General features: G+C 45.4%; 1 protein-coding gene across 1 annotated transcript in view; it reads left to right on the forward strand.

The window, feature by feature from the left end:
- The window catches only part of Gpr139 (G protein-coupled receptor 139), a 32,036-nt gene extending 16,163 nt beyond the window's left edge, over nt 1-15,873 (forward strand). The window contains exon 2 of the mRNA XM_090357727.1: nt 14,939-15,873. Within this exon, the coding sequence (XP_090213853.1) occupies nt 14,939-15,873 (935 nt within the window). The remainder of the gene's footprint in view (nt 1-14,938) is intronic.
- Nucleotides 15,874-22,699: the final 6,826 nt, after the last annotated feature.

Raw genomic sequence — 22,699 nt, forward strand, 5'->3', positions numbered from 1 at the left:
CCTCATCTAGTCCTGTGAGTCTTGCATTAATCATTTCAAGAGGAGAGTGGGGAACATAATCACTTCTCAAAGTGACTCCTTTTAAAGGTCCCACTGCCTTTCAGTGCTGAGACCTTGGTGAACCCAAGCCAGGAGAAAAGCCAGTCCTTCCAAAGTCACCCCATGTTCCTTCCAACTGCTCAACCCAGCCTGGGCAGGGCCAGAGCCACTTCTCTCCAGGGCACAAAGGTGGGCTTTCATTCAGAAGTCCCCAGACAAAGCCATGTCTTCAGCCTTAGGCCTTCTTGACCTACATTCAGCCAGGAGCTTGGGCTGGAGGCGCGCGCGCACACACTTCTCCAACCACAGCAAATTGTTTCCCAAGGCCCCCGGGTAATTAGCCATTGTCCTGTGGGCATGGCCTGTTCCCTGCAGCTAGCAGGTGCACCCGGGCTCCCGGAGGAACAGAACGTGCGGAGGAACGCCTGGAAGGCCGCGCGCAGCAGGGAGACGTTTCTGGTGTGCCTGAACATCCAGATCTCCCCTCTGCTAACCCCGGGATGGAGGGAGGCGTGCGCTGTGGGGGAAGATGTCACCTCCTCGGCACTCCTGCCCCCTCTCCTGTCAAACTGCAAGGGCGAGGGCGCGTGCGGGTTTTACCTACATGGTGTCCTTCACCGATGCACGTGCACAAGGCCTACACGCATGGTGGCCTCGGTGCACCGCCCTGCAGGCGCCCGCGCATGCGCGCAGAAGCACACAGCCGCTGGCGCATGCGCATACACAGGTGCCGCAGGCACACCGGAGCGCGCGCTTAGCCACCCACACATGCGCGTGTGCGCACACGCGCATGCGCCCTCATCACATGTCCCTGCGGCGAAGCTTGTGGTTTGGTTCAAGTGATCAACTTCTTACTTAGTAAAGCCTTTAATACTTAAAGCCTTTCTTCCATGACTCCTCGGCGCCTAGAGACTAAAACCACAGCAATTGCCAGTGCTGCTGTTCCCTGTCCACTCCCTCTCCAGGGTCCACCCCACCCCACCCCCAGGCAAGCAAGCGCGCATGCGCACCTCCTCCCTTCCCTCCCTGTGCCTGTGCAGAAGGCGAGGTAAGTGAGGGTGGTATGGAAGGCCTGGGGTCAGTGTGGTCTAAGGGATTTCGAAAGAAATTCCCGTCCTAGATTAGACCTAAAACATCCAATTTGTAAATAATAATAAAGAAAATAATAAAAATAATACTAAAGAAAAAATAATCATAAAGCCTTAAACCCACCCCTGCCACCAAGAATCCACCCCGGAAGGCTGCAGGCCTTTGGTATACTTTGTTCCCTCCACTTGACATGCATTGCTTCTCCATGACTCCCCATCCTCTGCCTTGCTGGACACGTGCCACTTCCTCCAGGAAGCCTTCTGTGGTCCTCTGGTTAGCTAGTGTTCTCCCCCTCCCTTCCCACCCCCCTCCCCACCCGTCTGAAAGGCCTCTATAAACATATGTCTTCTGAAACTTCATGGAAGTTCTCTCTCTGCAGGGCTGAAAGCTACAGGAGGGCACAAACAGATGTTTCTGGTTGTGACATCCGTGTCCTAGATCAAGACACCTGAACAAGTGGATGGAGGGTCCACAGGTCTGATGGAAGGCTTGGGAGGATTAGATTCAAACCTGTAAAGTCTGGTTTCAGAATCAATGCTCTTACCTCTCCACTTTGTAACAAGGAAGGATTCAGTGTACTTTTTTGGGGAGGGGGGAACGGGGCCTTGAACACCAGGCTTAAACGCTGTCCCTAAACTTCTTTGTGCTCAAGGCTGACCCTCTACCACTTGAGCCATAATACCACTTCCAGCCTTTTTTCTGAGTAGTTTATTGGAGATAAGTTTCTCATGGATTTTTTCCTGGCCTGGCTGGCTTGGATCCTCAGATCTCAGACTTCTGAGTAGCTAGGATTTACAAGTGTGAACCACCAGCTCCAGGATGATTCAGTGTTCTAAAAAGAAAAATGTCACCCTCCATAGGGGAAAAAAAAAATCCTGTCTCTGACTATCTACTGCATGCCAGGTATGTGTATGTTAAGTTTCTCTGAGAGGCTATCTAGAGACACAGGCTATGGAGAGAAGAAAGCAGAGGGAAGGAATCAAGTCAATCATTATACGTAGACTAATATATCTCGAAGGTGAGAGTAAACCCATGAATGTTCATTCCACAGACAGTGTTGATGAATCCACTCATTGCCCTATCTATCCATCCATGCATCCATCCACACACCTCCCATCCATCTGTCTATTCACTCACCCATCCAATCATCCATCCATCCATCTACCCATCCATCACTCTTTTCTTCCACAAACATTCCTGGATTGCATACTTGTTGACAGCCCCGTGATAGGCCCTTGATATTTAGAGAAAAGAATTTCTGGAAGCTCCCAGTGAAAATGGGCAGAGAATTCAAGATGGATCATTACAAAAATAGCAAATGTTCTGGACAGTGCTTCACTGCACAACAGGCTCAGGGAAGGCTTAAGAAAGTGCACTGGACAGCGGGTTGTGGTTGGGGGCGTGAAATGGTCCATTCTAACGCTCCATGGGTTAGAAAGCCATATGAGCATTCCAACTAGGAAGCAGCCAGGGATGCAGTAGAGAGTGGATTTCGGAAGGTTATCCATGGCTAGCTGTCAGGCATCCAGCTGTCTCCAGGAAGTGACCCCTGAGAAGAGAGCAGCCTGAAGGCTACAGTGACAGCTTGAGTCTTTTTATTTTTACTTTATCTCCTCTGCTGCTTCATGAAACTCATGGTTCTTGACCTTTATTCATGCCATCTCTGAACCTGGCCTCTGTAAAAATCAGAGACCCACCTTGCAAGAGACCACTAGCTGCCTTGTCTTGTGGCCTCTTTTCTGCCTCCTTGAGGTGTGGTGGGGGGGGGAGGTAGGTTGGCCTTTATCAGTAGCCTTCACCTTCAGAAACAACACTTGATGCACACACAGCCCAGGCTATTCCACTACAAGAAGCAAACGCAGTGGCGTGGGTACTATTTCTGGGCCGCTGGAAAATAGCAGTGCAGAACTCGATAGAGTATTGCTCAGGCATCCCATGGACAGAGAGATTTGTGTCTGGTAGTACCTGTTGCATGATAGGTGAGTTGGGAGACATTGGTTGAATGAATGAATTCCGGCCTCATTTAATTCTTCCTTTGTCCTTGCCTGAATGGAAGAATAAGGCAGGGTCACAGAAAATGATGGCTTTCTGTTGGCTCTATTTTGTATGCACCATTGATAAGCTATTTGCCCACAGCTAAAAATACCTACCCCCAGCAGCCATTGAACAAATGGTGCTTAGCACAAGATGTTTAATCAAACAGTGACAACTCAAGCAGAGCCACAATTAGCCTCTGACACCCTGAAATGAACTCCAAATGAACAGTCCAGAAGCCTCTGGCTTCCTGTTGGTCCCTTGGTACCCAAAGACCATCACCCTGAGTCCACAAAACAGAAAAAAAATGAGCATCCCTCGCCCAAGGGTGTCAGAAGCTGCAAGTCGACAGACGGACAGAATGAATGGAAAGTGAGGGCTTGGGATGGCTAGCCAATGAGGGACTTCCCCGGATACTGGAAGGGACAGTGGGGAATGGCCACAGTCACGTGTGTGGGACTTCAAGAAGGCAGCTAGATCCTCAGACCCCTGTATCTCCTCTTCATGCCAAGGCCATACTGGGTTATCCAAAGGAATTCTTTGGATCCATGTGTTCACTGATGCCCTCTTACTTCCAAAAGAGGAAGGAAAGGAAGAACCAGACCATTTCTATTTAGTGGTCTGTTCCCTAAGCTGATTATAAAATCATCTGACAAGCAGCTTGAGAGGCTCACGAATTGTACTTGAATCCTGGATCCAGGAGAGAGAGAAGAGGGGGGAGGGGAGAGTGTGCACACGCGTGAGTGTGTGTGTGTGTGTGTGTGTGTGTGTGTGTGTGGTGCTGGGGCTTGAACTCAGAGTCTTGTACTCTTGCCTATCTTTTTCCACTCAAGGTTAGCATATCACCTCCATTTCTGGCATTATGCTGGTTAATTCGAGTCTCGGGAATTTGTCTGCCCAGGCTGGATTCAAATCACAATCCTCAGATCTGAGCCTCCTCAGTAGGTAGGATTACAGGTATGAACCACCAATGTCAAGCTCTAGTACATTCTTGCTGTCTGATCTGAACAAGTCATTGAACCCCACTGAGCCTCCGTGTTTCCAATATCTATCAATATCTATCTCATGGTGTGTGAGGGTTAAACAAGTAAAACTTCTGTCGGGTGAGATGTACAAGGTAGGTGCTCACTAAAAGGAACTGACTTTAAGCCTTGCCCTACACCTGTATAACTTGTGCCAGAGGCTGAAGGAGCTGGAGGAGGCTTCTATACCACTGTAGATGCCTTAGATGTGGATGTGACCCTTCCAAGCCTCACACTCATTTTATCAGTGAGGTGTAAGTACTTGGTATTTAACACAGGTGTTCTTCGATTTACAATGGCCATACATCGTGATAATCCTGAGAAACCCATTATACATGGAAAGACAGTATGTTGAAAATGCATTCACACACTCAGCCCTCAAAAGATCCTACCCCACAGCGACTCCTTCGACATGGCACTATCGCTCATTTTGCAGGTGAGGTATTTGAAGCCCTATCACTTAGAAAAATGCAGATCTAGAGGATGAATGTGGTAGGGCATACCTGTAATACTGGCTGCTCAGGAAGAAGGAAAGAGGCAGGCTGGCCTCAGACCAAAGGAACAACAACAAAAAACATGGAAATGACAACCTATCTTAAAAATAAAGCAAAAAGGACTGGTTGCACGGCCCAAGAGGTAGATTGCTTGCCTAACAAGTGTTGAGTCTCTGAGTTCAATACCCAGTACTGCCAAAAAAAAAAAAGGGAAAAGAGCAGGAAAGAGGGGAGAGGGAAGGAAGGAAGGAAGGAGAGAGAGAGAGAGAGAGAGAGTCAAAGACAGAGCCAGAAAAAAAGAACTAAGGAACTGTAAGCGGTAATTGCATCTTCCGGACTCCCCAAAAGTGCCTCTCTCATTTTAAGCCTCCTGGTCACTTTGGTAACTCCCAAAGATTGCCAGAGAGCCACTTTCCTGCTCAAGACTTGTTCCCATAAATCCCTGCCCCATCTGTCTTTGTGACAGACTCCCAGAGCTGAGAAAGCCCAGCTGCATCCATCATTTGGTAGAGGACTTGACCCAGGATGACACCATCAAGAGAGCTGGCGCAATGCTTCTTCACGATGCCTCTTCAACCTCCCAGCTGTGCTGTCTCGGGCAGGTGGTTCACTCTGCTTGAATATCAATTCCTTCACTTGAAAATGGAGACCAGGAGTCTGCATGCCACCTGGTCTGCCATCTCTATCCAGTCCCCTTTTAAATCAACTCACTTGTTTAATTAGCTAGGCCTATTTTATAAGCAGGCTCTTCACCTACATGGGAAAATAGCATTCCTCTAGTACTGTGAAATGACATATGTGACTTCCACAGTAAAAAAAAAAAAAAGGTTTATCGTAGCCAGGTACCAGTGGCTCACACCTGCAATCCCAGCTACTCAGGAGGCTGACATCTGAAGATGGCAGTTTGAAGACATCCCAAGCAGAAAAGTCTGTGAGGCTACCAAAAAGTTGAAAGTGGAGCTGTGGCTCAAGTGGTAGAGGACCAGCCTTGAGCAAAGCAGCCAGAGAGAGTACCTAGGCCCTGAGTTCAGTCCCCAGGACACACACACACACACACACACACACACACACACACACACACACACACACAGGTTTTCATCAACAAATTCCTCCAACTCATCTCAGCTGTGCACATAGTAGGTGCTCAACAGAAAGTAGTCATGAGAAAATGAGCTTGGCCTTGAAAAGTACATCTTGGAAGCTTTTGAGATTGCTGGCTGCCTTGGATGTGGCTTCACCATCAAAGCCTACAGTTGTCATGGCTACTCGGGGAAATTTGCCCCTTGTCCAAATGCCAGAACCAAATTCTGTTGTCTAGAGAAGGTCAACTGATTGGCAAGGCTGAGTCACGGCTCAGTGGTCAGCTTGCCCTGCAACAGCAGCCTGTCCATCACCAAGGAAAAGCCTTGCTAGATCTCAGCTAGTCTGCACTGGAAATTCATTCTTTGTTAATTTGGGGGCGGGGGTGGGGTGGGGGGGGCAGAGTTCTGAACTATAGGTCCCAGCCTCAAGATCCACAGGACAAACCCACCACATTTGTTCAACCTGGACAGACATCACCAATTCATCCCAACTCCACTAGGCTCAGGGATGATGGAAAACATTTTTTTTCAGTTGGTGCCAGGGCAGCCATTATTAATCAGTGGAAGATGAAATAGATAGGAGGCCCTAATGAGGGAGAAAAAAACCCCACTAGCTTCAGTTTGGGAGAACCAGTGTCCACACGTTGGTTAAAATGTGATTTAAAAACATATACAATAAGAGAAAACAAGGGAGGGGTAATTGTCCTATCTCCTCATAATTAAGGGAACATTGCTTGTCACGTGCCCCATTTCAGAGGGGAAACTGAGGCTCGGAGGATTAGGAGACATACTACCCATAACACAAACGGTTCTCTTGGGATCTGAATCTAGGCTCTCTGCCCTCTTAGACACCAGGAAATGTTCCTAAGTAACTAGAGATTTGGGGCTGAGATTCAGCCTGTAAAAAATAAGCAGATCCATAATTTTTCAGGAGGCATCTGGAGCTGCCTTCCAGGAGTTCTCCTTCCTCTGCTGCCTAACCTTCACCCCACTCATTCACAGTCTGGGGCCCCTCAAAGCTCCCCACTCCAGGGTTTCTGCCTTGGAGTGAACTGAATAAAGGCAGCCAGTGGCCAAGTGGCAGCATATGAGATTGGACACAGCAGGGGAAAGGGGACAGCTGGCCTTTCCTAGGTCCTGTTCAGCTCACAGCACCACCCCAAGGTTACCGGGCACGCTCTGCAGAAGCCAAGAGACAGATAACTTGTCCGTTGCATCTTCTTGTCTTTCCCTTCTCTTCACCCTAAGATCCAGAGCGATCACCCCAAGATCAGTGAGAGAGGTGACGCATAAGTCAGTCTCCACTCCCCGCTGCGTCACAACAAAGGAATTGCCAACTTCCTAGACAGGAGAGTTGAGAAATAGTTCTGCCTACACATCTCCCCTGGAGAATCCAAGACGTGGGCAAGGAAGGGATGCTAAATTTTATGGTGAGAAAGATGGACAGCTCATCGTGACTGAAAGGGGTGAAGGGAAGTCCTTTTTGAAAAGTCACAAGAATGCAATGTAGGATGCAGAGAAACTGACTTTGCAAAAGGTTATACCAGGAACTTAATTAGCTCCGATAAGCAATTCTCTCTCTGGTTCTTAAGAGCTACATGGATGGAACAGCCCCACCCGCCAGTGTCTTCACATAATTGCCGTTGCAATCGAAAAGTTCTTCTTGGTGTCGAACCTGAATCTTTTTATAGCTCTAGCTTGAACTCGTTTCTGCTTACAGAGCTTCTAAGCTGTCTTTAGAAGTAAGGGAGGAGGAGGAGAGAGGAAAGAGGAGAAGAAGAGAGGAGAGAGGAGGAAAGAAGGAAAAACAGCACATTACCCTGTAAAGCCACAATATTGTAAGAGGGGAATTTATCCTACTAAGGTACACCCCCAAACAATCTTAAAATAAAACCCTGTAGTGACCCCCCCAAAATAGGAATAATAAGAAGAGTAATTAGTAAAATAGTACCTAGTAAGATAGCAATAGTAATAATAGTCCTCAATATGAGACTAGTTTATCAATGTCATTGATATATTGGGGGGACAAGAGGAATCTATGATTTTATTTCTAAGTGCCAATACCAATCTGCACAATGGTATTCCTCAATAATCCCATCTGGGAAGATCATTCATTTTAATTATGTTATTATGATAGGCATAAGTGTGCTGGGGGTATAAACACCAAATGACCTAACCAACATCTGCTCTGGTTATTTGCTATAGCATAACAAAACATTCCCAACTTGGAAACTGAGAAAGAAAGAAAGAAAGAAAGAAAGAAAGAAAGAAAGAAAGAAAGAAAGAAAGAAAGGAAGGAAGAAAGAAAGAAAGAAAGAAAGAAAGAAAGAAAGAAAGAAAGAAAGAGCTAGCAGTAATTAGTGAATGTTTGTGCTAGTGCTTAGATTGGTAGATCACGGGGTGCGGGGAAGAGACAGAGACAACATTTGGGGCTTTATGGACCTGGACGTCCAAGATGGTGCCTCACTCCCTTGACTGTCACTTATGTTGATAAGGACCTTAACTGAGCCTTTCAGGAGGCTCTATGTTTGGCTTACCCAAGTGGCAAGAGCATCTCCCAAAATGGCGGCTAGGTCAAGAAGACGTGCCATTAAGTAAGTGTTTCTGAGACCCCTCCCCCCAGCCAATAACCTAGGTGCAGACAGTCAGGTCATGTCCTTCCTGGCAGTAAATCTATCACTACTGGACCAGCTCCAACTCAAATAAGAGGACTATGTAGGTACATGAGTACTTGGTGGCTTGGTTCATGGAGGATCAACTGTGGGATGAGTTGCCATGTTCGTCTGTGAAAGATGAGGTTGAAAAAAAAACTGTCCTATCCAATAAGACCAAAAGCCTGCCTTGATATCCTGGCTCACTACCCTCAAGCTGTGTGACCTCAAACAAGAGCCTCCACCTCTCTGAATCCCAAGGCTCTTAAGTCATAGTATTCGACCCACAAGGGGAAACATGAAGATGAACTAAAATAGCATAGGAAATATAACATAGGGAATCCACAACAACAAAGATGAGCAAATATGACTCTTCACTCATAGAATGTTCAACTTTTTACAGCATGAATTAATTTGGTCATTGAAAGAAATAATAATTATCAAAAAGAAAACAGAGTGGAGGAACTAGCAGAACTGAGCAACCAAAGGGAATCTGGCAGAACCAGGAAACATAAAGAATCTGGAATCTCTCCATGTAGTTGCCATTTCCACGGAGTCTTCGGAGACCCTTCCCCTATAGTGACCACAGTCACAGGAAGAAACTCTGAAGACTTGACCTTCTCTTCCTGGGCCAGCAGACCATTCTGTGGTGTGGTCTGACAGCACAACCTGTGTTATTCTTTCAGTGGCTCTGGAAGTCGTCTCAAGTTTGTACAGAGTAAACCATAAAATTCAGGAAATCGATTCCCTTCCCTTCAGATACACAAACACTCAGGAAAATAACCAAGAGGCATTGTAAGTGCAGAACTTGGCCTTTCTGTTACCCAGGATCTTAGATCTACACATCAGTTCCATGGCCAGCAGAGATTTGTCCGTGAGAGGAACTGACATTTTCCTGGTAACACTCACGGCACTGCCTTGGTGGGATGAGAGCAATCAGAGCCTCTGGGCCCATTTGCTCATTTGAGAGGAAAACCTTGATGAAGAGCAAACCCAAATAGTGGTAATTTGCATTTCTTTGCCCACTCCCCCTTATAAACATGTGCAGACCCTGTCAACAGCATTCAACCTCGGTGGGAGGAAAACTTGCCACTGTGGGGAATTTTCTTTTTGTCAGTCATGGGTCTTGAACTCTGGGCCTGAGCACTGTCCCTGAGCTTATCAGCTCAAGGCTACTGCCCTACCCAGGGCCTGGGAGTTGTCCTGAGCTCTTCAGCTTAAGGCTATCGCCCTACCCTTGAGCCACAGTACCACTTCTGATTTTCTAGTGGTTAATTGGAGTCTCACAGACTTTAGTGCCCCAGTTCTCGGGTGGCTTTGAACCACGATCCTCAGATCTCAGCTTCCTAACTAGCTAGGATTACAGGCCTGTGCCCTGGTGCCTGGCTAGGGTGTTTTGTGTTTTTTTTAGTATAGGGAGTTACAGCAAATGTCAAGACTTAAGAGTACAAGTGTCTACTTTCTCATTTCTCAAAAAAAAAAAATCAATGCACAGGTGCAATTTGTATCCCCTCTGGCTCTCTCCAGCTCATCCCCCTCCCGTCCCAAGATCTCCTACGGTGTTTTGATATTTCCATGGAGGGGTGCAAGAGATTCACAGATACAAAAGAAATGGGAAATTCGGTGTGTGCCGGCTTCCCTTCTCAAGAGAGGCAATTACTAGAAACTTGAGGAAATGTCAGATATGAATACCCAGCAATTTTGTGTGGAGTTGATGAGTTGCCTGACTTAAAGCATTAATTAGATGGGACCGGAACATCTTTAAAGAGTTTCAATAAGTGGAATTTTTAGCACCACACTTCAAACAGAATTCAGCTGCGGAGGAAGAGACGGTAGGAAAAAGTTGTCCTGCAGAATATCTTTAGCTCTATTTCTGGGGACACCCCTAGCATTGATTGACTCCTACCTCCTATAGGGAGGCAGAGAGGAAAGAGGAGATATGGGCATTGTTCAATGGATGGGGAGAAAAGGAGGTTCTGAGAAAATCAGGGGCAACCAGTTGAGAAGCCTTGCCTGTGACCAAAAACAAAATCAAAATTTAACAGGATATGAGATCCGAGCTGAAATCATGTATTTGCTTTCTCACTTGCTCAGTCTGCGACTTGAGGCAAATTACGTGAAGTAAAATCAAACCTCAGCCTTCTTATCTGTAAAAAATGAAAGCTGTTCCCATTTCTTTCTGTCCCAACCCCAATACCTTTGCATTTTCCAGCCACACTGCCTAGAATCCTTTAGCCTCTGGCACATATCTCTGAGCTCAAATGTCTCTTTTTCCATCCATTTAGCTCATCCTTTGGCTCTGTTCCTTGTGGTATCATTATCTGAAATTCTCTTGTGTATTCCTGTGTATTATTTATACACTTACTCACTCTGTCAATCTCCCTAGCTTTACTATAATCCCTTTGACAATAGTGAACTTACCCTTGTCTTGAATACCTGTGCCTTGAAGCACCTTAAACAATGCCTGCCATAGTAAGTGCCTAATTAGTGAAAGAGTCCACTCTAAGACAAAAGCTCACGCTCAGAGGGCACTTTCCACACATCAGCCACGGGATTAAAAAAAAATTACCTCATTTGATTTTTTTTCTTGGTAAATCTTAGAATCACTTTATTTTATAAAGAAGGAGACTAAGGCATAGAGAGATCGAATAAACTTGCCCCAAGTCAAAGAGGCAGCAAGTAATAGAATCAGAATCAAACTCCATAGCAGCTCAGCCCATAGTCCTCAACCTTAATCTCTGAGACTCTCACCAACCTCCCCCCCCGCCCCGCCCCCTTCTTGGGGACCCCACAGGAATTCTGTGACTGTGGCTCAACACTACCCAGGAAGCTCTCACTAGGTGACATGATGGGACCAGGAAGTCAGACCTCCAACAAAACACTCCTTAGAAGCCTTTATTCTTTGTTCTCTGTGTGCCCCAATCTCTCTGTGCGTTCTCATTTTGCTCTTAAATACTTAGCCACAACGATGTTATTTACATACTAAGTAGAGATGCTGTATGTCCCCAATGCCAATCTATGGCCACCTTCAGTCTGAGCAGATTCTTTGCCCTCAGATAAAGGTAGATGCTAAACACTTTTTTGAAAAGATCTCCAGATGAATAAAACATTCTGAAATGCATTTCAACAGAACATGGCAAGCTTGTTTAATAAAAGGGAGCTATTAAATGCAAAAAAAGCTTACAGAGCAAGGAGAAATCAATATAAGTGTTCTTTGCTTTAATAAATCTAATGCTTCATGCTTTTCTCTGCCTAGTACTGTTGCACATGCTGGCTTTGCTTGAAATGCTGTCTGTTTACCTCCCGCCTTGTTCCCTCTCTCTCTCTGTCTCTCTCTCTCTCTGTCTGTCTCTGTCTCTCTCTCTCTGTCTGTCTCTGTCTCTCTGTCTCTCTGTCTCTCTCTGTCTCTCTCTGTCTCTCTCTGTCTCTCTCTCTCTCTCTCTCTCTCTCTCTCTCTCTCTCTCTCTCTCTCTGTCTTCCCCACCCCTTCCCTCTCAGCACAATTCTTTGTGATCACTACTTCCTAACACATAGATTGGGGTTATGCATTTTCTTTGTAGTTAGTTTTTTGGTGAATATTTTTCTTTCCCTAGCACAGACAGCAAGGTCTTCTCAGTTTAGCATCTCTTCCCAGGACATAACTCAAAGTAGATGCCTAGACACATTGCTGCATGCATTGATAAACTTGGGAAATGCCAGGTTTACAAATATCAACGACTCATCTTTAATAAACCTATTTCCTAAACTCAAGACTTAACTGGTATGTAGACCTACCATGGCTCTCTGCAGAGGGCTGTGTGACAAAGCCAGTAGAATGGAATACATACCACTATCCCACATCAGTTTGCAGCATCAACAGATGTCCTGGGGCTGTAGAATGACTAGTTAATTTAACAGTGCCCTTGCTTTCTTCTACGACAAATGGTTATTTGAAAGTGCTTTGGACAAGAGTAAGAGTAACACAGATTTAAAAAAAAAAAAGGAAACATACAAAAATGGGCAGTGTCAGGACAGGAATTTGGACTAGCGTGCACAAAGACCCAGGTTCTATTCCTCAGTACCACATACATGGAAAAATCCAGAAGTGGTGCTGTGGCTCAATCGGTAGAGCCCTAGACTTGAGAAAGCCCAAGGACAATGCTCAGGCACTGAGTTCAAACCCCAGGACTGGCAAAAAAAAGGACAGTGCCAAGGTCTAAGAGAATTAATGGAACAACTAGAATTCTCATATTCTGCTCTTGGAATGTCACTTAGCATTAGCATCATCTAAGAAAGATGAAGATGATGTGTCCTAAAATATAAATACAGGCTGGGAGTTTGGCCTAGTGGTAGAGTGCTTGCCTAGCATGCACTAAGACCTGGGTTCAATTCCTCTGTACCACATACATAGAAAAAAGCTGGAAGGGGTGCTGAGGCTCAAGTGGTAGAGCTCTAGCCTTGAGAAAGTCCAAGGACAGGGTTCATGCCCTGAGCTCAAGCCCAGGACTGGCAAAAAAAAATATATATATATATACATATATATAATACATACATTTTTGTGTGTTACCCCCAGAGAATCCATTGAGAAAAGTACAGCTCATGCCAGGCTCTGGTGGCTCACACCTGCAATCCCAGCTACTCGGGAAGCTGAGATCTGAGGATTGAGGTTTCCAGCCAGCCTGGGTAAAAGTCTATGAGACTCTTGTCTCCAATTAACCACAAAAAGCTGGAGCTGTGGCTCAAGTAGTAGAGTGCCAGCCTTGAGCACAAAAGCTCAAAGACAGGCCAGGAGTTTGGCCTAGTGGTTAAAGTGCTTGCCTAGCATGCATGAAGACCCGGGTTCGATTCCTTGGTACCACATATATAGAAAAAAAAGCCGGAAGTGGTGCTGAGGCTCAAGTGGTAGAGCTCTAGCCTTGAGAAAGTCCAAGGACAGTGCTCAGCCCTGAGCTCAAGCCCAGGACTGGCAAAAAAAAAAAAAAAGCTCAAAGACAGTGCCCAGACCCAGAGTTTAAGCCCCAGGCCACTGCACACCCCCCCCCCCGCACCAAAAAAAAAAGAGTATTATTTATAAAGAGTGGTCTTATAAAGAATGGAACTGGAGCAATTTCAGGGAGACTTCAACTGTATCTGTAGTGTCCGTCCTTTCTTGCAAAAATGGCTAAAGATGAACACTCTGGGGCATGTTTATCATGAGATGGCACTAGGTGTGTACTATTATATTTGTAATTGCTGGTGAAGAAAGAAGAGAAAGGATGGGAGAAAGAGGAAAGGAGGGGTGTTTAGAGGGAAGAAGGGAGGAAGAAAAGACAGGAAGAGAAGGAGGGAGGAAGGGAAAGAGATGGAGGCAAGGAGAAGGAGATGAGATTCTAATTTTGCCACTGAACCTCAGACCAAAGGATATAAGCCCTCTGTGACCCCCTCATTTGCAAAACAGGATTAATATCGCTGAAATTTCCTGGCTGACCGTGAGAATGAATAAGAACCAAATGTGTAGAAAAACTCCCAGAAATGACATAGTGAAATGACATTTCAGGTGACTCCCCAGAGGCTTCCCAAATGTGTCTTCCTCAGGGAGAAATTTGGTTTGAAAATGGACCAGAAATTGAACACGTGCTTTCTCTAGCCCACATCTGACCTTGAGACAAAAAACAAATGGCTACCCTGTGCAGAAACTGCATGCATACATGTTACACAGGCATATAGGCATATCAGTTATTTAGTGGCTGGGACAGCCCTGAGGGAACCGAAATTCAGGTAGAGGGAGATAGAGTAGAAGAGAAAAACTACACTTCTCTGCTATTATTTTTAATTATGCACCGTGGTTGTAGATTGCCTATTCCAAAAAAAAATCATTGTGATTTATTTTTTAATTAATCTGAAGGTCAAAATCAACTCTTCCCCTTCAGTTATAAATCCACTTTAAAGAGAAAAGGTCCTAAGATCTAAGTTGTAAAAGCATTCTTGAGACCGTGCAGAGCTGAGGCTGTTAACTAGGTGGTGAGCCCTTGTCTGGCTTGCTCAAGGCCCTGTGTTTCATCTGAGTGTGTGTGTGTGTGTGTGTGTGTGTGTGTGTGTGTGTGTGTGTGTGTGTGTGTGTGTGTGACAGAGAGAGACAGGGGAGGGGGACGGGGGCGGGGGGATTATGTAGTTATTTCATTCAGGCACTTTGCAGATCAGGAGACAGCACCCCGGCCTCACTTCCTCCATGCCAAAGGAACATTGTGTCCTGCCATCTCTCAGAGCCCCAGGTCTCATTTCTAAAGTCGATACAGCAGTAACCTCCCTTTTGTGGCTATCAGAGGAACAAAAGAACTAGACGGCGTGCAGAACTTTCCAGTAGCTTCCAGGTGTCCCTAAGAGGTGCCATGTGTGATGGAAAGGCTGTCTCATGGAATCATTAAGTTCGATCCTTTCTTGCCTTCCATTTGAATGTCCCCCCCCCCAAAAAAACCCCCAAACTTCCCCCCGGGGCCTTCCTGGTAGCCTTGTGAAGTCATCTTGTCATCTCTGCTCCAGAAACAAACCCAGTTCTCTTCTCCCCACAGCCAATATCCTGACTGTCATCATCCTTTCCCAGCTAGTGGCCAGAAGACAGAAATCCTCCTACAATTATCTCCTGGCCCTAGCCGCTGCCGACATCCTGGTCCTCTTCTTCATTGTCTTTGTGGACTTCCTGTTGGAAGATTTCATCTTGAACATCTCCATACCTCAGGTTCCGGATAAGATCATAGAAGTTCTGGAGTTCTCTTCCATTCACACCTCCATTTGGATTACAGTCCCGCTAACCATCGACAGGTACATCGCCGTGTGTCATCCTCTCAAGTACCACACCGTGTCCTACCCAGCCCGCACTCGGAAAGTCATCGTCACCGTGTATGTCTCTTGCTTCGTCACCAGCATCCCTTACTACTGGTGGCCCAACATCTGGATGGAAGACTACATCAGCACCTCTGTGCACCACGTCCTCATCTGGATCCACTGCTTCACCGTGTATCTTATCCCCTGCTCCATCTTCTTCATCCTCAACTCCATCATCGTGTACAAACTCAGGAGGAAGAGCCATTTCCGCCTCCGAGGCTATTCCACGGGGAAAACCACAGCCATCCTGTTCACCATCACCTCCATCTTTGCCACGCTCTGGGCCCCACGTGTGATCATGATCCTCTACCATGTCTACGGGGCGCCCATCCAGAACCCCTGGCTGGTTCACATCATGTCCGACGTGGCGAACATGTTGGCTCTTCTCAACACGGCCATCAACTTCTTCCTCTACTGCTTCATCAGCAAGAGGTTCCGCACCATGGCCTCGGCCACGCTTCGAGCCTTCTTCAAGTGCCAGAAACAACCTGTCCAGTTCTACACCAACCATAACTTTTCCATCACCAGTAGCCCCTGGATCTCACCGGCGAACTCACGCTGCATCAAGATGCTGGTCTACCAGTATGACAAAAATGGCAAGCCTATAAAAGTCTCCCCGTGACTCCACTAGTCGAGGCACGTGTGTGTGTCTCGGAGGCATCCTTTTGGTCTTAGGGTTGGTTGAACAGCTCTGGTTCAGAGATCGAGCCCTGATTTCTCTGTCCACAGACCAAGCAGCTTAGACTGGTAAACAAGATGGGGGGAGGTCGGGGAGAGAAACAAAGTCTGAAACCCAACAAGGAAAAGGGGGGGGTCTTGTCTTATTAGTTCTGTCTGCTTTTACACAATCCTGCAGACCACCTGTTCTTACCAGTCTGAAGATGCTGCCGGAAATGGTGCCATCATCTCGAGATGGGCAAAGACCACAGTGGTGGAATCGGCTGTGGGCAGATGTAATGCTGGGACCATGTCGTAGTCACTGGAGACCATCCATTCATGCCACCGTAGCATGTGGCTGAGCCACAACTCTTCTTCCAAGAGCTGAGGTCATATATGGCATTCCTGGGTCATTTCAGTCAAGCGCTGGCTGACTGGCTTGAGATTCTTTTTTTTTTTTTAGGTGCCCCTGGCCCTGGAGAGAAGTGTGATGCTGCAATAGCACAGAATATCACCTTAGGGGAAAGAGGTGTACTGAATTCCATGCAGACTCTGGCTGGGGTCTCTGTGAGAAGTCCCCACACCAGTGAAACTCTGATCCTTCTACCAGGAGGATCTACTATTCACTTTTCTATTCGCTACGATGTATAGATTTTATCTCTCCTCACTCTCTGTCTCTCTCTCTTTCTCCTCCAAAACAAAGACCCTTGTGCCTGGTGTACAGGGATGGGGGAGATAAAGGAGGAATTCTTGAGCCCAGAAAAACAAAAAAGCAAGCCCCTTCTTGCCTATGTTGGCTGTTGCTGGTCTCTTCATTTAAAAAGGCTTGTGGAGGAACCACACAAGCTGCCTAGAGGAGCCATTTCTGTGTCCAGTCACCAACCCTGCACCTTTGCCTGCTATAGCCCTTGCTAAATGGTGTTTATTTGAAGTGATTTTTGCTAACTGAATGTACTATTTAAGGGTCAGGAGCGGAGAAGTGCCCTGTTCCTTTAGTCTAGTCAAGGCACTGCCAAGGAATGCAGAAAAGAGTGAGCTATGACAAGGTGCTGGCAAATGCTGGCCCGTCCAATGCAAAATGACCCACCAAGGGCAGAGTTCTTAGGGAAGCTATTTAACCCAGACCCTTTGCAAGATGATTTAAAAAAATGTATACGTGTATATTTATTCTTCCTTTGCCTATCCAAGGTAAGAAGAGTTCTAATATGTAATTCATAATAGAGTTGTCCCTGGGAATTCTCATTCATGTGACACACACACACACACACACACACACACACACACACACACACATCTGCATATAGGATTGCGCTCTGTGCCCTGTGAGATGTGTGTTGAAAGGGAAATCTCTGCTGAAGCTCCCTTGTGTTCTGAATTTTGTATTTACCAGTTCCTCCGATTCCCAGTAGTTGAACATATTCCCAGTTTGGGAAGAAATATTCTAAAATGATTTGAGAGTAGCTGCATGCTATTGCCAGGTCCCCAAGCAAACCAACAACAACGAAGCAGACAGCCCACCTGGAACGCTTGCTTCCTTAGGCTGAAATGTTATTACATTTGGTCTCTAAATTGGATGCCATGTCTCTACCTTTTTTTAAAGAATGTTTGCGACAAATGAATGGAGGGGAAATAAAGGAGCCCAGCAAACACAAACCCAAAGTTAAATGCAGCTTTGAGCCACTCCAAGTTTCTACTCTTTTTCTTTTTGTTTTTACGTTGTGCCAGTCCTGGGGCTTGGACTCAAGGCCTAGGTGCTGTCCCTGAGCTTTTTCACTCAAGGCTAGCACTCTACCATTTGAACCACACCTCCATTTCTGGCATTTGGATGGTTCACTGGGGGTAAGAGTCTCATAGGCTTCCCTACCTGGGCTGCCTGAGAACCACGATCCTCAAACCTCAGCTTCCTGAGTAGCTACAACTTCTTACTTCATTGACGTGATTAGAATGGAGAATTGTGAGACCCAAGGATTTGATTCTCAAGTGAAGCAAAAGAGACTATGTGATCAAGCCCAAAGTTCCTCGTGCAAAATCTTCAGGAAGGAGGACCCCCCCCCCGAAAAACCTGAGACAGCATCAAATCTTTCCCCAGCATCAGAACAACTGGCTGATTCTTGAGATGAAGATGAGACACAATGAGCTTGTGTTTAGGTATGGCCTCCTGTGAGGGCAACAGCTCTGAGCCTCTTAGAAGGGCCCTGGTGCAGCACGAAGCCACCACTCACAAGCATAAAGAAGTTTCTGGACTGATGGATGCTCACAATTCCAACCTCCCATCTCATTGGCTCCCTAGACCACAAGTCCAAGGAGACCTCATTCCCCCACAGCCTTCAACCACACTTCTTTCTTTCTCTTCTATTTGTTTTCTGCCAAGCATGTGTGATACAATATATGTTCATTAACTATGTGCTTGGCACAATGCCACCTCATTCCCTTATGAATGAACACTGACCAAAGGCTACTTATTCCGAATATATATATATATATACACACATATATATTTATTTGTTATTTATTTATTTATGTATTAAGACACACACACAGCTCTGAAAAAAAGAAGACAAGTTGGAGCTAGATGTGAAACGAAGCTAAGTGCAATATCTTCGTGTGTGTGTGTGTGTGTGTGTGTGTGTGTGTGTGTGTGTGTGTGTGTGTCTGTGTGTGTGAGACGTGGGGCTTGAGCTCAGGGCCAAGACCTTGTCTCTGAGCTTTTTTGCTCAAGTTTAGCACTTTACCACTTGAGCCTCTAGCTCCACTTCTAGCTTTTTTGATAGTTCATTGGAGATAAGTATCTCGTGGACTTTCCTTGTCTGGACTGGCTTCACATCGTGATCCTCAAACCTCAGCCTCCTGAATAATCGGGATTGCAGGCATAAGCCACTGGCGTCAGGGTTCTATGCAAATATCTTTAAAGGTTGAATCATTCCTCTTTGAGGATGTTTGGAAGATGGAAAAATTAAGTCTGAATTTCAATGCTCTCAGTTCTGTGTCTTGAATTGTACGTTAAAAAAGTAAGGACTGGTGTTCAGAAGGGGAAAAAAAAGAAGTCTTTCTTCAGACATTAATGAGTTCTCTCAAAGGGTAAGGGTAGTAATTCCATCTTTTTCTTTCTGACTATATTTTCTATCTTACAACATAATCTTTAAAAAAAAATGTTCAATTACTGTCCTTGACAGAAAAAATACACGTGAATGTGTACCACATGACATGAATATATGTCTCCTAAAACGTATCTCAGATTGTATCAAGACCTTTAATTTATGATTTATTATTATGCGTATGTGTGTGTGTGCATGTGTGTGCATGTGTGTGCCAGTACTGGAGCTTGAACTCAGGGCCTGGGCATTGTCCTTTTGCTGTCTAGCTCATGGCTGGCACTCTACCACTGGAGCCATATTTCCACTTCTGGCTTTTTGGTGGCTAACTGGAGAGAAGGGTCTCACGGATTTTCCTAGCTGGACTAGCTTTGAACTGGGATCCTCAGATCTCAGCTTTCAGAGCAGCTAGTATTACAAGCATAAGCCACGGGCACTCATCTAATTTATTATTATTTATAGTCATAATTATGAACTGTAATGAAAAGTTGGGTTTTGTTTGTTTGTTTGGGTTTGATCTCAGGGCCTGGGAGCCTTCCCTGAGCTCTTTATTTGGTCAAGGCTACTATTCTACCACTTTGAGCCACAGCTCCACTTGGGGTTTGTTTTGTTTTGAACTTCACATATTTGTAGGCCTTTTCTTTTAGGCCAGTTTTAGAATTGAAGCGAAAACAGCTGCTACTAAGGTCGTGCAGTTACCTTAGCCTGGGTTTCTGTGGTGCCTCCGTGAAAGACTGCTCAGCGACGTCTTCCTTTCTGTGTGGTCTGTGTCCTTGGTTTGCACAATGCAGTGATTCTCACGTGTGTGCTAGGCCTATTTGCTTGAACCACTCCAAGGCTGGTCTCCTGAGGAAGTGAAGGAGAGGATGACAGACTATGGGCCATGAGAAGGCAGGGGAATAGATTGCCAAACACTTCACAACTGGGAAAGATACTTCATCCAGCAAGGGGAGTCTATGTGAAGTAAATCAGTGGCTATGTTAGCTCTTGCAGCTGTAAGGATGGAATAGAAGGACACCACTGAACATTAGTAAATGTTCCTATTTTCTTAAGTAGACCATATATTGTGTTTGTGGACTTGTTTGTATTATAATAAAATCTAATATGGTGCGTACTGGTGTTTGGTTTGTGCATATACATATACATATATATCTGTGTGTGTATATATGTATATATGTATATTCAAGCAATCGCAGACTGCTGACTTTTTTATGAATATTATTTTTAATTGAACAGTTACAATTGTGTACATTTGCAGGGTGCAATGTCATGTTTTGATATATGTACTTAATGTGGAATGATTAAATCAAGATAATTAACCTACTACCACCTCACCAATCATTTATTTGCGATGGAACATTTGGAATTGATTTTCTTGGTTGTTTTGCCATTTACAATATTATTGACCTGTCACTCCACCACACAACCAACTGTAAAACATATCCTCTCATCTGACTGAATCTTTATCCCCTTGGACAGCTGTTCCTGACACCTTCCCTGCCTGTCTTCCTGAGCCTCTCACACCAGGATTCTATATCCTACTTCGATGAGTTCAAAAGTTTTAGATTCTAGCTGGATGCCGGTGGCTCATGCCTGTAATCTTAGCTGCTAGGGTTTGAAGACAGCCTGGGCAAAATAGTCCATGAGACAAAGACAGAAGTGGAGTTGTGACTCAAATGATAGAGTGCTAGCCTTGAGCAAAAAAGAGCTCAAGAACAGTGTCCAGTCCCTGAGTTCAAGCCCCAGTACACACACTCATTTTAGATTCTACATATTATTTAGATCAGGTATGTCTGTCTGTACCTGTCTTGTCACACTTTATAGAATTTCCTCTAAATTTCAGAACACTTTAAAACTCATAAATGGTTTTTCCAATGGGCATTACACTTAACACATTAAGCTGAGAGTTAGAATGAAATCAGAGAACCACCTGCCTCCTGTTTTACCAACTCCATTTTCAAATTTAAGAGCACAGAGCTCTACCTCCTGAAATCCTAAACAGCACCATTCATAGGTACACATGTGGCTTCTCCTCTGATCTGATCCCCTGTACATCTCTGAGACGGTGGGCAGCTGTAATCACAAAGAGAAATCTAGTATCTGCTTGGACTTGGGTGTCCGATTGTCAGTGGTTCAAATTCCAGCATATCCACTGTGATTATGTGTCCTTGAACACGTCCTGGAAGATTTCTGAAGGATTGTCTTCATCTAGAACATTCTGCAAATTCTATTTCTTTCCCCCAGTTACCTGCAAGACAAATAGGTGCCCTCGTGGTCAAATACTGAAGATATTGGCTCCGAGTGTAAGCTGTGTCACCTTTGGAAAGTCTCTTTTTTTATTTTACTTAAAGTAGTTGTATAAAGGGGGTTTCTGCTCAACATGTAAGATTATGAGATACTTGCTAGTATCACCCTCTTAGAATCCTCTCCAATCCCACGCATCCCCTCAAGTTACCTGGCTCCATTTTCACATATTGACAGTGAATCAGTGACTGCATGTGTCCACCCTCAACGTTCTTCATTCCCGAGTTTCAACTTCCACAAAATAGACTGCACGATCATTTCTGTAGGAAACTGGGTGATGACCGGTGGCAGAACTTTTCAAAGCCTCCAACAGTTCCCTGGATATACAGTAAGGATACTGAGTCCAAAGACATGAATGAGTTGTATCCAAAATGAAGCTAAAAATCACTCAACACCTCTCCCTCTCCAACACTTTATTCTACCTCCTCACCAGTTCTGCAAGAGTCTGAGTCATTCTCCAAAAGATCACATTATTTTTATGTCTTTTTAAGAGTTGGGAATAGTGCATCGCTTTGCAACTTTTCAAACCTAGGTCATCCAAGCATGAGATAGATTATAGCAGCATCATAATTAAAACAGTCTGCTTGACCTTTCTCTGTAAGGTAGAACTTTTTTTTTAGTGGGTTCACTCAAACTCACTGTGCGTTTTCCCACACAAGCCATCATCAATCCTGACAGCCACCCACAAACTATCCGTCACAACCCAACCTGGCATCGACTCAGAGACAGAAAGTGACTTGTACATCTAGGGGAAGTACAGAAAAGTAAAGGCATTGCTGAGAGGGTCACAGAGAAGCTGCTGGTCAGGGCCATGAGAATCTTCATTCAGGAAAGACCAGAATTGCTGAGTCCTTGTGACCCAGCAAAACAAGAAAGGGCAGAGCAGGCCAAAGCCAAATGGCATAAAGCTTTGTCAACACTCCTTCACAGCTTGGAGAGAAAGCTTTAGATGTGTCTCAACTAAGGAGCTGGTGAGTTCTCCTTCCCATCTAACTCGTGCCAGCATGTCTGGAAGGAAAGCTGGTGCCTCTGCTTTTCAGATGAGAACACTGAGGGTCATTGGAGAGTCAACTAAACTTGCTCCAGGTAGCCAGGGAAATGACTGATCTTTCATTTAAGCCCAGGGTCACTTCAGCAGATGCCTTCTCTAGGTGTTTATTCGCGTCTCACACAATCTCACCTGAATCAGGAGCTTGGTCCTGGAGCTTTTTCTTTTTTGGTCATCCAAGGTGGATGTTTAGGTTAAAGTCATCCTTTAATTCCATTAATGAGGAATCCAAAATCATCCTGAAGCTGGCTAGACTAGGGGAAACTGAGGCATGGTCAGCAAACAACAAATACAAGAGCTCTTCTGCATGTACTTCCCTTAAGATGAAGGGACCAAGGTCATTTAGG

The sequence above is a fragment of the Megascapheus bottae genome, chromosome 25, assembly GCF_031878675.1.
Source record: "Megascapheus bottae isolate mThoBot1 chromosome 25, mThoBot2.hap1, whole genome shotgun sequence".
Classification (NCBI taxonomy): domain Eukaryota; kingdom Metazoa; phylum Chordata; class Mammalia; order Rodentia; family Geomyidae; genus Megascapheus; species Megascapheus bottae.